The sequence below is a fragment of the Phascolarctos cinereus genome, unplaced genomic scaffold (assembly GCF_003287225.1).
Source record: "Phascolarctos cinereus isolate Bilbo 61053 unplaced genomic scaffold, phaCin_HiC Scaffold_726;HRSCAF=1367, whole genome shotgun sequence".
Taxonomy (NCBI): Eukaryota; Metazoa; Chordata; class Mammalia; order Diprotodontia; family Phascolarctidae; genus Phascolarctos; species Phascolarctos cinereus.
Genome location: NW_027556098.1, coordinates 274,777,413 through 274,795,273, shown reverse-complemented (window position 1 = coordinate 274,795,273; position 17,861 = coordinate 274,777,413). Strand labels below are relative to the sequence as shown.

At 42.9% G+C, this 17,861-nt stretch overlaps 1 protein-coding gene across 1 annotated transcript in view; it reads right to left on the bottom strand.

Moving 5' to 3' along the window:
* KIRREL3 (kirre like nephrin family adhesion molecule 3) overlaps positions 1 to 12,132 on the bottom strand; it is a 173,956-nt gene extending 161,824 nt beyond the window's left edge. Inside the window, exon 1 of the mRNA XM_021000632.2 lies at positions 12,100 to 12,132. Coding sequence (XP_020856291.2) covers positions 12,100 to 12,132 — 33 coding nt within the window. The remainder of the gene's footprint in view (positions 1 to 12,099) is intronic.
* Between the last annotated feature and the right edge of the window lie 5,729 nt (positions 12,133 to 17,861).

Below are 17,861 nucleotides of genomic sequence, written 5' to 3'. Positions count from 1 at the left end.
ACTCTCCTTCTACAAGAGTCTGTAATATGGCATCATTCTAGTAGGGGAGATAAGACAACTACAACAAAAAGATCAGTACATAGTGGGTTATAGAAGTGCAAGAGGTGGTTACATAGTACTCTGTGAGTTCAGAGGAGGAAGGGTTATTTCTGGCTGAGAGAACAGGGAAGGCTTCATGGCTCTTGAACTGCCCCTTGAAAAAGAGGTAGAAATTGTGCAGCGTTTCAGGGGAGGCATCCAGGTGGTGTAGGTGGACAGAGCACACGTGGGGAAGGCCAGTGGTCACATTTGGCGGGAGCATTGGGCAATCAAAACAACCAGTCTTTGCATGCCACACCAATGCTGCCACTCTCTTCCATCATCTCCAAGGGGGTTGATTTTTCTCCTGCCTTTTTGTCCACAACCTTCTGTGTCTGCGCACAGCCCCTTGACAAGTAAGCTTAGAAGGAGGCATATGGAGCTAGGACATTGCATGGCTCTGCCCTTGACCCTCTCTAGTTAGAGCCAGCCCAGCCCAGCCAAAGTTGTGAAGTGGCCAAAACCAGTCTCTGGCCGACTACCACCAGAGGGCACTCTTTCACCATGCCACTCTGGCACTCTTCCCTTTGGGCCCTTTGATTCTACCTCTTCTATTACCCTATTTTCTGCCCTCTAGGTCTCCTACTCTGGTGCCCCACCTAGACCTATTCTCCCTGGCAAGCTGTGCCTGCACCCATTAAACTTAATTATCCCATATTCCTATTCTTTCAGGGCCCTGCTCTCTGTTTCCCAAAGAATAATAATAATGATGATGATGATGATGATGATAGCTAGCAATTTATATAACTCTTTAAGGTTTGCAAAGTGCTTTACAAATATTATCTCATTTGATCCTCACAGCAACCCTAGGAAGTAGGAGCTATTATTCCCCCCTTCCTTTTTACAGATGAGGAAACTAAGGCAGACGGAAGTTAAGTGATTTGCCCAGGGTCACATGACTAATAAGTACCTGAGGCTGAATTTTAATTCAGATCTGCCTGACTCCAGGTCCAAACATTTTATTACTGTGCCACCTAGATGCCCCTAATCTAGGACTTTGGATTTTCCTTTCTCAGGTAACATAAGGCCACTTTTTTTTTTGATTGATTGAGCTTAACTGTGGCTTTCTGGAGGCAATAATCCAAACTCCATCTTCCAACCCAGGGAAATCGTCTCCAATGGTGGGAATTTTAGGCCTGGTAGGCAGTACTGTGAAAAGCTATGGTGGCAGTAAGGATGGGAATGTTAATAGAACCACTGGAATCTTAGGATTTAGAGCCAGAAGGGACCTTAGAAATCATTTAGTCCAACCCTTTTATTTTACAGATGACAAAACTGAGGTTCAGTAGGTTAAGTGATTTGCCCAAGGTCATACAAGTAGTAATTAGCAATTTTTTGGATAGAAATAGATAGATTAGGAGAACAAATTATGTCCCTCCTCAATTCTTCTCTTTGGATATGTTCATCCTGGATTCTCTCCATCTCCTCTCTCTCTCTCTCTCTCTCTCTCTCTCTCTCTCTCTCTCTCTCTCTCTCTTCTCTCTTCTCTTCTCTCTCTCTCTCTCTCTCTCTCTCTCTCTCTTCTCTCTCTCTCTCTCTCTCTCTCTCTCTCTCCCCTCATTCTCTGTCTCTCTATCTCTGTCTCCCTCTGTTCTCCTCTCTCCTCCTCCCTCTCCCCCTCATTTCTCTCTCTCTCTCTCTGTTTTCTCTTCCTCCCTCTCTTTGTCTGTCTCTCTCTTCTATCCCTTTATCCCTCCTTCATTTCCCTCTCTCTCTCTCCTTTTCCCTTTTTTTCCTCTCTCTCTCATCCCCTCTCTTCTCTCTCACCATCCCCTCCAACATAGTCACAGTTTCTTCTAGACAGCTGTTTGCCTCTCTCTCTCTCTCTCTCTCTCTCTCTCTCTCTCTCTCTCTCTCTCTCATAGAATCTTTCTGGCTTCTCTCCCTCCCTGTTATTTTTTTCACCTCAAAAGCCTCTAGCTTCTCACAACTCCTCTCCCCATGTCTGCCCATCTGGCCCTTGTATCCTAGGTCCTTATCCCTTTCACCTTATCCCCCTTTCAGGAATGCACAGCATATATTAGCATTTTACAGTCAATCACCATCTGGCTCTGGGATGTCCCCACCATCTTCAATTAAAATATTTTAAATGCTGGAGACCCTACATTTAGATGGCAACATATAAACTTTGGAGAGGGCAAAGGCAGTTCGCCTTATGTTGAGCTTGCTTGGAGGCCAAATGACCCAGACCTTTTAAGTAAATGTCACCTCTGTGCCAGGCTCACCATTGTGACAACCACTGAAGTTCAGGATGATGAGGCCAGGGCTGAATAAGCTGGAGCCTTGGAATCTCCTCTATGCCCTTTCTCTCTACCTTTGCTCTTACTTTCTCCATTCATTCCCATCACCTCTCCCTCGCAGCCCTATAATCCTTGCTCCTTCACTGACTTTATTCATCACAGAATCATAGATCCATAGAATGTTAGATGTGGAAAAAACCTTAGAGATCATCTTATTCAACCTTTCTATTTTCAGATGAAGAAGTTGAGGCCCAGTGGTATTTCTGATTCCCCATGGCATTGTTGTGCTAGTTGAATTACTGGGACATATTTTAGCCACCATATTTTCCTCTTTCTGTGAATATATAGATTTTTCCTCTTCCTTCCAGCCACCAGAGCTAGAGGGGTCAGAATGAATTCAAAGGGGATGTCGGAACAGCTCTGGATGGCATAGTGGACAGAGCCTTGGTCCTGGAGTCAGAAAGACTTAAGTTCGAATGCAGACTCAAACACTCCCTAGTATGTGACCCTTGGCAAGTCATTTAACCCCTGTCTGCCTCAATTTCCTCAATTGTAAATGGGAATAATAATAGCTCCTACCTCCCATGAGAATCAGGTGAGATAACATTTGTAAAGTACTTTGCAAAGCTTAAAGTGCTACAAAAATGCTAGTTATTGTTATTAATAAAGATTAATCTATTTTTCCATTTAAAAACATTTTTATTTTAAGTTTTGAGTTCCAAATTCTAACCTTCCTTTTCCTCCCCCTTCCCTGAAAAGGTAAGCAATCAGATATAGGTTATACATGTGCAATTATGTAAAACATTTCCACATTAGTCATTTTGTACAGGAAGGCTCAAATAAAAGAAAAAAAAATGAAAGAGAAAATGAAAAATGGCATGTTTCAGTCTATATTCAATCAATATCAATTTTTTTCTCTGAAGGCAGATAGTACGCTTCATCATTAGTCTTTTGGGATTGTCTTGGATCGTTGTATTGCTGAGGATTAATCTATTTTAGAAGAAGAATACTGGGGAGTGCCGATGGATGAAGGGAGTCCATTCTAGGCCTGAGGGATGGCCAGTGTAAAAGTGACAAGGCACAGAAGTAGAAAGGATATGGTAAGAAGTATTCTAGTTCAGCCACGATCTAAATTGGTTGGCTGGTTATGGGTAGCAGAGGTACTGAAAAGCTTTCCTATAGCTCTCAGCTTTGGAACTGACAGGTCTCAGTGAATTAGGGGGATGTCTACCCCAAGCATGTGAAGACCTTCCCTGTGGAATGGGTAGATGAGAACAATTTGTTCCAACAGCCATGAAGGCGGCTGAAGCAGGCACTGTGGAGCACTTAGAGCTTGGTCAGGCATCAAAGATGCCAAGGTCATCCACTGCATCCCAGGCCATCGCCAGTCATCTTGAGTTTGTCTTGCCATGGACTTCAATGACTCAGAAAGAGAGTGAGGCTGAAGACGTTGAAGACTCTGCCTCATTTAAATACTATGCATGCACAAGTCAAGACATCACTCATGATGTCATCAGTCCTCTTCAAAAACAAAGAATGAACAACTTCCCACCCAACCTTTGAGATCACATCAACAGAGATTAGGAAAGAACGAGAGGTGATATGGACCAGGGAAAGAGTACTGGCTCTTTCCAGTCAGAGGAACTTGGTTCAAATATTGCTAGCCGTTTGACACGGGAGAGGCTGTTTTATTCCTGGGGCCTCAGTTTCCTCCTCTGTAAAATGAGGGGGATGGGGCAGATGGCCCCTCAATTTCTTTCCAACTCTAGATCTAAATTCCTTTGAATGCAAACAATCCCCTCTTCATCTCTCTCTTACTTGGCAGGCTAGCTGAGTGCTTGCTCTGACAGCAGGTGGAGAGGAGGTTACAACTGTCTGGAGTGTTAATAATATCCAGACCTAGGGGGTGGGGATGTCAGAAGTAACCTTGTAGGTCTCTCTCTCTCCTTCCCTGAGCAGGAGTGCTTTTTGCAGACAACCTAACAGCTGTTCCTGCAAGGAAGGGAGGGACAGATGGAAGAGAGCAGGGCGTAGAGCTGGGTAAATGACTTGCCCCAGAATATGCAGAAAATCAGACACCAATATGGAATAAGAACCCAGTTCTTTGGTCTCCAGAAGGGGAATTCCACAACTCCTGTACTGAGTCTCAAAGGATGGAGGCAAGCTAGCATATATGCCCTTCCTCCTTACACATGAGGACCATTTAGAAAATGTCAATAACATGTATGCAATACTTTGAAGGGCATCCAGGTGGTGCAGTAGAGTGCCAGCCCTGATGTCAGGCTGACTCATTTTCTGAGTTCACATCTGTATGTGTAGTTGTGTGACCCTGGGTAAGTCACTTAACCCTGTTTGCCTCAGTTTCCTCATCTGTCAAATGAAGTGGAGAAGGAAATGGCAAACCACTCCAGAATCTTTGCCAAGAAAATGGGGTCATGAAGGGTTGGACACGACTGAACCACAACAAAGGTTGGTTGTACCAGAGTCTGTTGCATACTTTGAACATCAACAAGGTATTTACAAATACAGATAGAAATGTGCGTAGGATCATAGATTGAGAGCCAGAAGGTCGCTCAGCGGTCACTTCATCCAGCCCCCCTCATTTTGTGGACAAGGAAACCAAAGTCTAGGGAGATTGTGACTTGCCTCAAATCCCACAGGTAGCAATGAGCAGAGGGAGGATTTGAACTAAGTTCTTATGCTTTCTATTCCACCCTGTCTCTGTTGTGCCTGATCACTACTTGCCATTAGTGTTATCTTAGAGGCTTGCACGATAGCCTCAGAATAGGTAAGACTGCTAGAAACTAAAGAAGGACAAACCACACCTGACATTGGGCATCAGAGGATGATAATAATAATAAAGATGATATTATTAATATGGATGTGGAAACTGAGGCTCACATATCTAGCAAGTGTTGAAGGCAGGATTCAAGCCTGTATTTCTCCTTCTTCTATTCTTTTGATTCCACCATGGTTACCTTTCGGGAATCCTTGATTTTGGGCTACAAGGTACCATTGTGATGATATAATCCAGAGCCCCTCAGATGAGGAAACTGAGGCTAACATGGGGAAAGTGAGTTGCTCAAAGTTACACAATATGTAAGTTATGAGTGTCCTAAGCAGATTTTAAAGTGTAATTGGAAAACAGGAACTATTACAGAAGTGCAAAGTATATTGGGAGGAATGAATTTGAAAGGGAACCATCAATACATTACCAAGGCAAGGCTATACAGATAACCTGAGGTTATCTGGCCCCACACTAGCTGGGAACACAAATAAGCTCCAGAGGCAATGTAGAAATATATTTGTATGTGTGAATCAGTTTGTTACTCTCTGCTATTCTCAAATACATAGAGCAGGTGATGGAGAACAGTCTAAACACTTACTTCTCTGCCATTATACTCCCCCGTGGTTTTCATTACAAATGTATTGGTTAATAAAGTACACACACATATTATCGAAATGTTCTATAGATGACTGGATGTAGCAAGAGTGACATGAGAAATTTCTATGCCCAGGGAAATGCAGCCAATGTTAAATTGAGAAGGGAGTGGAAGTGGCAACTTATGGCACTTAATAATTGCTTATAGACTGATTGACCTTCTGCTGTGTTTGTACTAATGGTTATTTGTAAACCCGCTCTTTCTTCTACAAAACCCTATAAGCTCTTTAAGGGCAGGGACCTCTTTGTGGCCCTCTCCGGATTTGATGCAATGCTTACACACAGTAGGTGCAAGCATTCATCCACATATTTGGTGCACAAATAACTTAGTGGAATGAATTGTATTATTCACCTTTTCCTGATCTCACAGGATTACAGGTTTAAGAGTACGGAGTGGAGATCATCTCGAAGGCCTATTTCAGCTCCAAATTTATGGTCCTATGATCTAACCCAACCCCAGAAAGGGGACAAGACTTGTCTGAAGTCCTACAGGGGGTAAATAGTAGAGCTGGGATTTAGGTCTGGGGCTTCTGGTTCCAAATCTAGGGCTCTTTCCACTGTCCTATATTGGTGTGTATGTATGTGTTGCCCTCTCTTTATCTCCATGCATATGTTACTGTTCCCTATACCTGCAACACTATCCCTCCATCTCTTCTAGAGTCCTTCTTAGCTCTTCATCTATGATGTTATGAGGAGGCTCGACTAGGTGACCTGTAAAGTCTCTGCCAGCTCTAGTACCATGATTAGTACAAATCAGTCATGACCTCACTCCCTGGACCTCATTTAGTGCTTTTGTTTCATAAATCTTTAAAGTATATGTAATGGCAGGGCCATTGAATTTGCAGACCAATTACTCCATCCCACTTAAAGCAAGTGTCAAGGTACTAAGTCTGAAACAACAACCAGGTGAGGGCACTCCTCTACTGAAAAGTCAGAAGCTTTAGACTAAGTGTGGAAAAAGTCCTTGCTTCACTGGAGTGGCTGTTGAGGTATATTGTGATTGGTTAAAGAAACCTGGTCATGTCCTGTGGGTAATCTATAAAATACTGAGCCAGTTTGGGTCTAAACTGGTGGATCAATTACTGTCCCCCACCCACATACTTCATGTGTTACTTTGTTATAATGATCTATGTATGTGACTTATCTCTCTTGCTAAACTATAAGCCCTATGAGGGCAGGAACTATGTCTTATCTAAACTCTATATCCCCTCAAGACAGTGCTCTTCACAGAGTAAACATTTAAATGTTTGTTGATTTGAATTGTGTACATACAGCTTTGCCTCATTCTAGACTATATATTTTTTGAGCAGGGTCTATCTTACTACATTTTTGTGTTTCCTCCAAAGTATCTAACACAGTGCTTTGTACACAGTAGGTGCCTAATACATGTTTGTTGAATTAAAGTGACATGAATGAATGAACTATCAGACTGAATTTCTTTGCCTGAATCACCAACCAGTGACTGACCATCCAAGAAACTTCCCCGGCCCCAGGGTCTTATGAACTGGAGCAGCATCTGTCAGGAGGTAGCCAGGAGCTAGAGAGAAGCCTTTGGAATCGGAAATTAGAGTTATTAGAAATCTATTTCTTCCTGTTAGTCATGCAGGACAGAGCTGAACCTGAGAACCTTCCTGAGGCTCTGATACCATCACCAAATCCCAACCTTGTTTTCAAAGTCCCACTGACTTGTGAGAGCAGTCATGGAGAAAGGGCTCAAATGTCACTATCTGCTCTGTTATTAGCAACCAATTGGGGAGGGTTTAAGTATACACGTACTCAGGGATATTTATTGCCAGCCTCCTCCCAGCTCACAAATTGCTTCTTACGAGATTAAGAGCTGACTGCCCAGTACCTGGGAAATAAGCCACCAGAAGGAAAAGGAGGAAGGGGAGAGATGGAGCCACCTGGCCCAATAACATTCAGGAGTGTGAGTGTGAGTGTGAGTGTGAGTGTGAGTGTGTGTGTGTGTGTGTGTGTGTGTGTGTGTGTGTGTGTGTGTGGTGAGACACACCTTGGACTGGGTTGGGCTGTGCCTGGAAACACAAAGATCTTGAATGAGGACCTCAAAGGCAACCATTTGGAAGACCTTCCAAGCAGAGAGAACGTTATTCTTTCCTGTAGGCCCCTGTTTCACTCTGCCTTTCTTCAAGGCCCGCTCTTCGCCTGAAAGAGGCTAAGTTTGAATAGAGTCTCTCAGAATCCATAGCCATAGTATGTTTATAGAAAAGGGATGTGAGTGAAAGGAGTAGAGTATTGAGGCAGTACCACCAAACTCTAGGCAGTGGTGGTAGTGGATTGATCCAGCCTCATGCTTCTGGGTATGTATTCATTTAAGGCAGGCTAAAGGAACAATGGCCATGCTTTCTTCTGTTCACCTACCCTGGACCTCAGCTCTTGTGGGCCTAGGAGTTCCCTTCCCAGATTCACACTCTTAGCAGTTGGTGGCCTTATCCTGATCTCTCAGCAATGTCATTCATCCCCTACTTGATGCACTCACACAACTGTTGATTCTTCCTCTGGGTTTGTACCTTAGCATCTGACCTCTCTTCCACATGGGACTGGCATGGGGAGGGAGGGACTCAGGGTTACACACCTTGGAGTGAAGGTAAAAATAGCCCCCTTAACATCTCTAAGCAATCTTTTACCCAACCCTGCCCATTTACGCAGAAAATCCCTGGACACACACATCCCTGCTAAGGTTGTCCTAGAGAGCTGAGGTCTATAATGAAGAGCAAGGCCAGCCTAGGCAGGGTGACTCCAAAGTCACCATGAATCCAGTGATTTATCCTGCTTATCAACCTCCCATCCCTGAGGCAGGGTATGCTCTGCTCTCATTAGCGAGCAGGAAGAGATGTTCCTTCCATTGATTCAGCCTGTGGCCTGGTTGCCAAATGGAAATTGACAATGGCTGCTAGAAATAATGTGCTCATTGGTGTCTGTAAAGGAGCTAGCACCATCTTAGCCCCTCTATTCCGGTTTGAGATCGAATTGGGGAATATCCAGGGAGGACAATATGGTCAAGAGGCTTGCAGGCAGTGCTGAGGGTTCACCAGAGCCCCACAAGGCAGGGGTGCTGAATGTGACCCCCAAATCTGCCGCCTGCTTACTGTGTGGCTCTGGCTAAATTTCTTTCTCTCCCTGAGTCTCCCTATTCCTTCCCTATTCATACTAAGAATAAGGAGGTGTAATTTCCTAGGAGGTAGCTATGAAGAAATGGCGGTTGAATTATGCAGGCCTATTTCTTAACTTAGAATATCAGAGATTTAGATTAGGTACAAGGATGTTAGGGAGTTGAAATGTCTCCTTAGTCTGGGATGAGTTGAATGTAGTCTATCCTGGAGTTAGGGGAATAGTCTAGACCTTAAGAGAGTCCTTCCAAACGAAGTCAATAATTTTCAGCCTATCACTTTCTTTTCTCAAACCTCCTGAATGCCCTTTCCTTGCAGGTATTTAGAATAATACATGATTTAATTCCTTTGGGCCTCAGTTTCCTAGTATGTAAAATGAGAGATTTGAACTACATGGTTTCTAAGATTATTAATGTTTTATAAGTCTATGATTTGACTCCAGGATTGACATGAGTAACAAAAGTACAGACTGGAGTTGGAGAATCAGGGTTCAAATTCCAGTTTTGCTACTTACTTATGTGACTTTGGGCAAGTCATTTAACTCCTTTGGGCCACAATTTCTTCATTTGTCAAATGAGGGGGTTGGATTAGATGGCTTATGAGTTGTCTTCCAACATCAAATTTTTAATCCTATGATCTTAAGTCCCATATAATATAGTAATTAGAAATGTGGGTGGGGGGAAATTAAGGCATAGGAAGGGGAAGTGATCTTCCCAAGAACACTTAGTCTTCTTAGAATAAACCCAAAGTCTGAATCCCTCTTTCTAAGAACAAGAAACATTGGGGCAGCTAGGTGGCACAGTGGATAGAGCATTGGTCCTGAAGTCAGGAGGACCTGAATTCAAATTGGCTGTCAGACATTTACTAGCTGTGTGACTTTGGGCAAGTCATTTAACCCCAACTACCTGCAAAATAAAAATAAGAAAAAAAGAAAGAAACATTGGTCTGGGGTCCTGTGTTTTTATCCCATTATCTGTGTGACCTTCTGTAGGTCATTTCACTTCTCAAGGGCTCCATTTATTTATCTATAAAAAGAGAGAGCTGGGCCAGATGATCTCTAAATTCCCTTCCAATTCTCACATTCTATGATTAATGATTTCCATCTTAAAGTTATCATTCTGCCTGGCTTAGGGGCTTTGGTGCTCAGTCCTTCTATGGGGAAAAAATGAACACTGCAGTCTCCTGCTGACATGCAGGTCGGGTTGCCATGGCTGCCTGGGGCAGTGGGGCTCCTCCTAGGAAAGGCTGCACTGGGAAGACATGGCTTCCCTGTCCCTTCAGCTTTGTGGTTACTTTTCAGAGATTGGGAACCATCTTGTAGATTTTCCTGTTCTGTGAACCTCAGCTTAAGCCTGTCTGGGAAAGCTCCCATAGGTTGTCTTGGTACTGCAACCTGAGTTTCTCTTGTTTTGGGTTCCTAAAGAAGTTCTCAGTTAACTGTGTTAGGGGAGGAGAAGAGATATGCATAATTCCAAAAGAGAGAGAATGCCAAATAAGCCTTACTTGTTATGTCAGAACACATTTTGGTGTTTATATTTGAACAGGGAGACATTTGATGTTCTAGAAATTTGTAATATTTTATAAAAAATAATGAGACATCACTGGGAAGACTTGACTAAGAAGTTGGAAACCATGCCTCATCTTTCTCATGTCTTTCCTCCTACCACATATAATGGCAGCTAGGTGGTGCAGTGGAGAGTGTCTGACCTGGAGTTAAGAAAACTCATCTTCCTGAGTTCAAATCTGGCCTCAGACACTTAACTAGCTGTGTGACCCTGGGCAAGTCACTCAATCCTATTTGCCTCAGTTTCCTTACCTGCAAAATGAGACGGAGAAGGACAGGGCAGACCACTCCAGGATCTTTGCCAAGAAAACCCCAATGGGGTCACAAAGAGTTGGACACGACTGAAAATGACTGAACAACAACAAGAACCTATATTCTAGGAATAGAGGGCATCACTTCTTAGACTGGCAAAGCACCATTCTGACTCGAATTTCTCTTCCCCACCTCTCACAGAACTTACTGTCTTTCTGATCCACCTCTTCCTTAGCACAAGAAGGAAACAAATAAACATTTATTAAACCCTTACTATGTGCCAGGCATTGTACTAAATGCTTTACAAATAATAATAGCATTTCTACTGCGAACAATTCTATTTTTATATTGTATCAGTTCCTACTACGTGCCAGACACTATACTGAGCACTTTTACAAGTAACATTTCTATTGTGAAATATTCTAGTTCTAAATTCTATAAGCTCTTATGTGCTAGGCACTATACTAAGTGCTTACAAATAATAATGACATTTCTATTGTGAACTACTCCATTTCTACACTCTATAAGCTTCTACTATGTGCTGGACATGCTACTACATGATTTACAAAAATCCTGGGAGGTAGGTGCTATTATGACCCACATTTTATTATTGAGAAAACTGAGGCAGGCATCAGTTACGTGACTTGTCCCAGGTCACGTAGTCAGTAAGCGTCTGAGGTTAGAGTTGAACTTCGTACTTCCTGACTCCAAGCACAGAGCTTTACCAGCTGAGCTACCTAGCTGGCATAGGTAACTAAGTGTTGGTTTCAAAGGGTTTCCTCTCCTTTTGGGCAGAAGGCTGAGCACAAGTGAGAATGAATTGAGAAGTCCCGGGATGCTAACAAAGGACTTTGTTAAGTAGGTTCTAGTGTCAATAAAATGCCTGAGGGAGATTAGTCTAATTAACATACACTATATAGGGTATGGATAACGTACCTGTAGAATAGAGTTGTATCCATATGTATCTTAATAGAGAAAAATAATGATGACACTTCTGTTTGCCATGGGGACTTTGGACTTGGAGTATCCCAGGTTCCTTGGGACTGATTTGACATGAATTATCTCATGGATACTGCTCTGTTTAGCCCCATCTCCTGGAGAAAAGCAGACCTGAATCTGACGGGCTTATTTACATAATCCCTAAAATTACATAGCAGAGCAGATAAAATGACTGGCAATTATTGTTTCATTCTTTGTTTACATTGTTTGGAGTGAAAACATTTGTAAATAAGAGAGGCTGCCATGTGTAAATAATGGAACCATCTTGAGAGAAAGCTAGTAGAGTAGGCCACTGGTCAGAGACAGGGGCAGGTATTAATGGCCTCGTTTCAATGCTATGTTTCTTTTCTCTCTTGCTGGGTGGTTTTGGTCTGGAAGTTTGACCTTGAGGCTCACCTGAACAAGTCCCTTCACCACTTTGGCCTTCATGTTCTTCATTTCTAAAATGACAATCACATTGGCACTATCTCACAGGATTATTGTAAAGAAAGTACTTCGTAAACATTAAAAGTTGCTGTAAATGTGAGTCATCTTTTTTTTTGCTTAAACATAATCACTGAGCTATGGGGGCTCATTTTACCTAATGATAACATGAAGATGCCAAGGCAAGGAAAAGGAGCAGTGGAGGCCTATGGGGAAAATGTGAATGAGCACAGTCAACCTTAGAGTTCTGAGACTTCCCCATCACAAAAGAAATAATAGGGAATGGCTTCCCCAAGTATGATGAAGTGGGGCTCCAGAAACAGACATAACTGAGCTGGATGGTACATTGGAAAGATCCCTAGATTTGTAGCCAGGAGCACTGAGTTCAAATCATAGCTCTGCCCCTACTAGTTGTGTGACCTTGGGAAAATCACTTTTCCAATGTAGGTATTATTTTCCTTGTCTATAAAAGGAGGGTGTTGGAGTAGATTCTTTCTAAAGTTCTTTTAAAATGAAAATTCTATGATTTTCAAGGCAAAGATTCTTATCCTGGGGTCTGTGACCTTCTTTTCAAATATCAATATGTTGAAAACTGTAACATTTAAATACATTTGGTTTCTTTTGTAATCCTACAATTTTATTTTATGCATTTAAAATCATTATTTTGAGAAGAGATCCATAGACTCCACGTGATTGGCCAGTGGGGCTCATGACACACCAAAAGGGTTAAGAAACCTTGTTCCAGGGTGTCTGGGAATAGTAAGCATTTCATAACTGTTGCTGACTTGTCTGCTCCATTCTATCTCCACTGCTTCCCTGTACACCCTCCATCCAGCCTGTGAGGGGAAGGGGCTTTCTAGCATTAAACAGATGTTCTGTTTCTTCCTTCCATGGTGATGCCTGGGGCTGTGCTTAGGTCACCTCTGTGAAAAATTAAATAGGGCAAACAGAGGTGACAGTGAAGGCCAAAGACACAAGCACATTGCCATGTCTGTCTGTTACTTCCACTTCAGATCCTGAGTACTTTGCAAATACCACCTACCCTCCTCCCACAGAATGGCTGTCTCTGCCCTACTCCTCAGCTCTTTGTACATACCAACCTCTCTTTCCCTGTCTGCTTGGAGCCCTTAGTCTTCACAAACCAGAGATTGGCTAAGGCACCCCGATGTTGCAAAGCCTGAGCGAGGGCCGACTGCCACTATGCTGGGCCATTCTACTGTGGTGAATATGCTGGAGCTGACAGAGGAGGGATGAGCTTTTGAGAGACATGCTCCTTCAACCTGTAGGTACTGCTGTGCCATCCAAGACATCTTTCTTACACTCCCCAAGATTCTGCTGGAGACACTATCAGACGCCCTGTTCAGAGAGTAACTCACAGCTTTACTTGAGAGAACAGAGCAGCTTTCTGAGCCTCCTCCCCTAAATGCAGCAATATCTGGTAACACTTGGCGTCTTGGGGAGAGAATTCATGTCTGTAATTAGTTACTGTAAATCATGGTTAGTACTCGGCTCAGGATTTACTGGGCAAATACCATTTAACTGCACAATAACTACAGGTTCTTGCTGCTTACGGGGTTATTTAGGAAGACTGGGAAAATGGGGCAGGAGGGAATCTGAATGGGAAGTATTGTAACCCCTTGAATCAAACTTTATGAGTTTGGCTTTGGCAGGAAGGCTGCTGCTTAGAGCCAACTCTCATGGCTTTGTTTTGTAGAGTTGGCTCAAAGAGCCTCTTTCTCTCTTTTGGAGGAGGAAGAGAGGTCCAAGGTAGGGATTGAAGGTTGGTTGAGTTCAAGTCAAGACCAGGATATCTCTTGGTCAAGGGACCCTTCCAGTCTAGCAGGCTAGAAACAAGGTGGGAGAGGGCAATTGATATAACTGCCATTTGGAAATGGTGCTACATTTGGGGTCCCTGGGTTTTAGTCAGTCCTCCAACATCCACTCAGTATGTGGGACCTTTATTCCTCCATTCACCTATCCAGGAAAGAGAGAGGGTAGCAGCCTGCAGTGGGGAAAACAATTAGCCATTCTTGGCCGATGGCATCAAGATAATTGCAAAGCTCCACTCATCTCTCCTGGGCATGGGGTTGGTTGGAAAGAGGCCGTTTCTGGACACTTGGCAGACACTCATGGCCTAGATCTGCCTGAGCAAAGTCTGTCTTTGTTTGGCCCAGCTCTGTCTAAACTCCTCTAACCTATTTAGGCCTCAGAGAGAGAAAGAGACACAATAATGAAAAACCCAATGTGCAACATTGCCCTACGCAATCCAATAAATTATTCGGTGCCCGGCTGCCAGCTCAGACTAAGCCCAATATTGCCTGCAGTAATTATTTGGATCAAATGCAGTTTATCTGCTTCATATTTGTGTTTCTGTGCTCTGTGGTAACTTATAAATGTCATTGCGGTGTTTATTTGTTATAATGAAACTTAATGGTGTTGGAAGCCAGGAGCAGAGCTTGTGGGACAGCAGGTTTAAAGCAATCTCTTCATCTCTGGAGCAGAAATAGGCAGAGATAACATTGAATTACCCTATAGGGACGAAAGACTCAGAGACACAGGCCAAGGCTGTTTGTTGTGCAGTGGACCAAAGGAGAGCAAGGAGCTCTGGGAACAGCACTAATGGCATCTCCACCCTCCAGAGGCATCTGTTTCAGAAGAAGGGGAAAGAGTTGGTTTAACCAAACTCCAGTCTCCCTTCCTTTGTTCTTGTACCATCTCCCACCTGCGCCACCTGATTGTGGCTCTGAGAGATGTAGGAAATCCAGGCTTTGAAGAGGCAATGAGGGGGCAGCCAGGTGGTGCAGTGGATAGAGCTCTGGCCTCAGAGTCAGGAGGAGCTGAGTTCAAATCTGGCCTCAGACACTTGACATTTACTAGCTGTGTGACTCTGGGCAAGTCACTTAACTCTGACTGTCTCACCAAAAAAGGAAAAAAAAAGAAAAAAAAGAAAAAAGAGGCAATGAGCACCAGTAAATGAGAAAGTGCTGGAGAAGCAGCCATACCTGGCCACTAAGCAGAGGGACGACCTGGAGAAGACTCATTTCATAGTATAAAATTTCATAGTAGTATGGTACAGGGAAAAGACAGCTAGATATGAGGTCTAATGACCTAGGTTCCAATCCTAGTACTTCTTGTTTGACCTTGGGTATGCCTCTCATTCTTTCTGAGACTCAGTGTCCTCATCTGTAAATGAAAGAATTGAGTAGATGACCTCTTAGATCTCTTTAAGCCTTGAATCTATGATTCTATGATCCATGGATAAAGCTGGGGACTCTAAGAGGAGCATGGGAAAAAAGGGAAATGGGGGGGTTAGGAAGGAATATGGAGTAAGGCAGAAGATTAATCACCAAAGTAAACACTCTGTTCAAGTGGTTGTTTGCCTGGTGTTCTACTGGTAGTGGGCAGAACAACAGAGCCACACAGGAGTGGTGGTTCTAGGGTTCTAGGCAGAGGCTGCATTGTTCAGCAGGGAAGACACCTGCATGGCTCAATGGAAGGACTGATTAAGGATGAGATCATCTCACAGTGAAGAGAAAGGTGAGGCATGGAAGGGCTCCATTCTCAATTGCAATGGAGAAGAATGTCTCCTGAAAGAAGTTGTCTCTTCAGAAGGATAGCTTTATGTCTAAGAGGGATTGTTGATTCTGTATAACCACAATTCTCAGACACCTATTTTCAGGATTGTACTTGGAGACGGGAGCCCAAAGGTCACCTTGGTTCTCCTTTGTAGCTCAGAATTTTGCTCCTTTCTTCTAGTCAGTCTTCTCACCTGTTCATATGGAAGAACTAGCCCTGAGGACTTCTGCCATGGCCCATGCCTTATCAGGAGCAGGAAAGGATGGTTGGTTGTAGAGCTTCATCTGACTCTGGCCTTATCTCTCTTGTGCAGGACCCTATTAATCATGGAAAGTCGAATCCCCAGAATCTTTCCCCAGTGGCACTTCATGCTCATGCAACGCTTCTATTTCTGTTGATGGTACCTTAATTCTTCCACTGATTCAGGCTAGAAAAATCACAGTCATGTTTGATTCTTCCCCCTTCTCACTCCCTTCATCCAATCAATTAGTTAATATGTAGCAAACGCTTATTACATTTCTGGCTGTGGGCAGACTACCACGTTATACATCTGGGGAACTACAAAATTTGGCTAAGACTAGTACCTGCTGTTTTGGGCTTTATAATCTAGTAGAAGGAAAATATCTAAACACAGACAACTATAAAGCATCAAAATACGTTAGAAAGGCAAAAGAAAGCCCCATAAGGACTGAGAGGGAAAGTCGTACTGATTTGCACAGGCTCTCCCAGTATGCCATAGGGCTCTGTGTTGGAGTCTTTAATGGCCTTCAAAGCTTAGTTCCAGTACCATCTTTCACATGAGGTCTTTCCTAATCCCTTCAGTTGCTTGTGGTTCCCACCCAAAATTACCTTCTATTTATTTTGCATATATCTTCTATATACTTTTATATTTATGGATCCTTCCCTGTTAGAATTTAAGCTCCCTGAAGGCAAGAACCATTTAGTTTTTGTCTATGTATTTCCAGCCTATAGCATGGTGCTTGGTACATAGTCACTTAATAAATACTTGTTGACAGATCGATTAATTGATTGTGGGAGATGAAGGAAGACTTAACAGAGAAGGTATCATTTGAGTTGACTTTAATTATAATTTGGCTGGAGCATAGAGTTCTTGGAGGGAAATAAGGTGAATAAGGATAGAAAAGTGCTGGAACCAGATTTTGCACTATCTTGGGAGCCAGGCAATAGAGGAGCACTGAAGATTTTTAAGTTATTAACATGACCACATCTATGGCTATTTCCAAGTTGTTGATGTTGCTCTATCTCACCTCTTCCTGTCACACCCACCGCTACCACTCCAGTTCAGGTCTTCATGCTTGGACTATTTATGATAAGTGATTAACTGGTCTACTTTCCCGCAGTTTCTACCCTTTTCAATCAATCCTTCTTATAGCCACCAAATTAACCTTCCTAATACAGAGGTCAATCATCTTACATCACTTTCCTGCTAAGAAATCTTTAATGGTCCTCTAGTACTTACCAAACGAAATATAAACTTTTTTTTTCTGTTTTTGATGAGGCAATCGGGGTTAAGTGACTTGCCCAGGGTCACACAGCTAGTAAGCATCAAGTGTAATTTTTTATTTTAGTATTCAAGATACTCTCCACCTGATCTTTCTAGCTTTATTGTATGCTATTCTCCATTCATCCATGCTCTCCACCAGTAAAATACAGACTTCTCCATCATCCCTAATTTCATCTTGCTCTTTCTGGCCTCAAACTCAGAGTCATCCTTAATGCCTTACTCTTCATTATCACCTGTATCTAATAACTTGTCATGTCTTGCTAATCCTACCTCCTCCTCTTAATAATAATAATAATAATAATAATAATAATGATAGCCAGTATTTACCTAGCATTTTAAAGCTTTGCAGAGCACTTTACAAATATTATCTCATTTTATCCTCACAACAACCCTGGGAGGTAGATGCTATTAATATTCTCATTTTATAGGTGAGGAAATTGAGGAAGACCAGTCAAGCGACTTGCCCAGGGTCAGATCCTTTGCATCTATCCCCTTCTCTCCATTCACAAAACCACCACCCTAGTTTAGTCTCTAATTACCTCTGATATGGACTCTCATAACAGTCTCCTAATTGGTTTCCCTTATAATTTCTTTCCTCTCCAATCCATCTTCCACCCAGAGTCCAAAACAATCA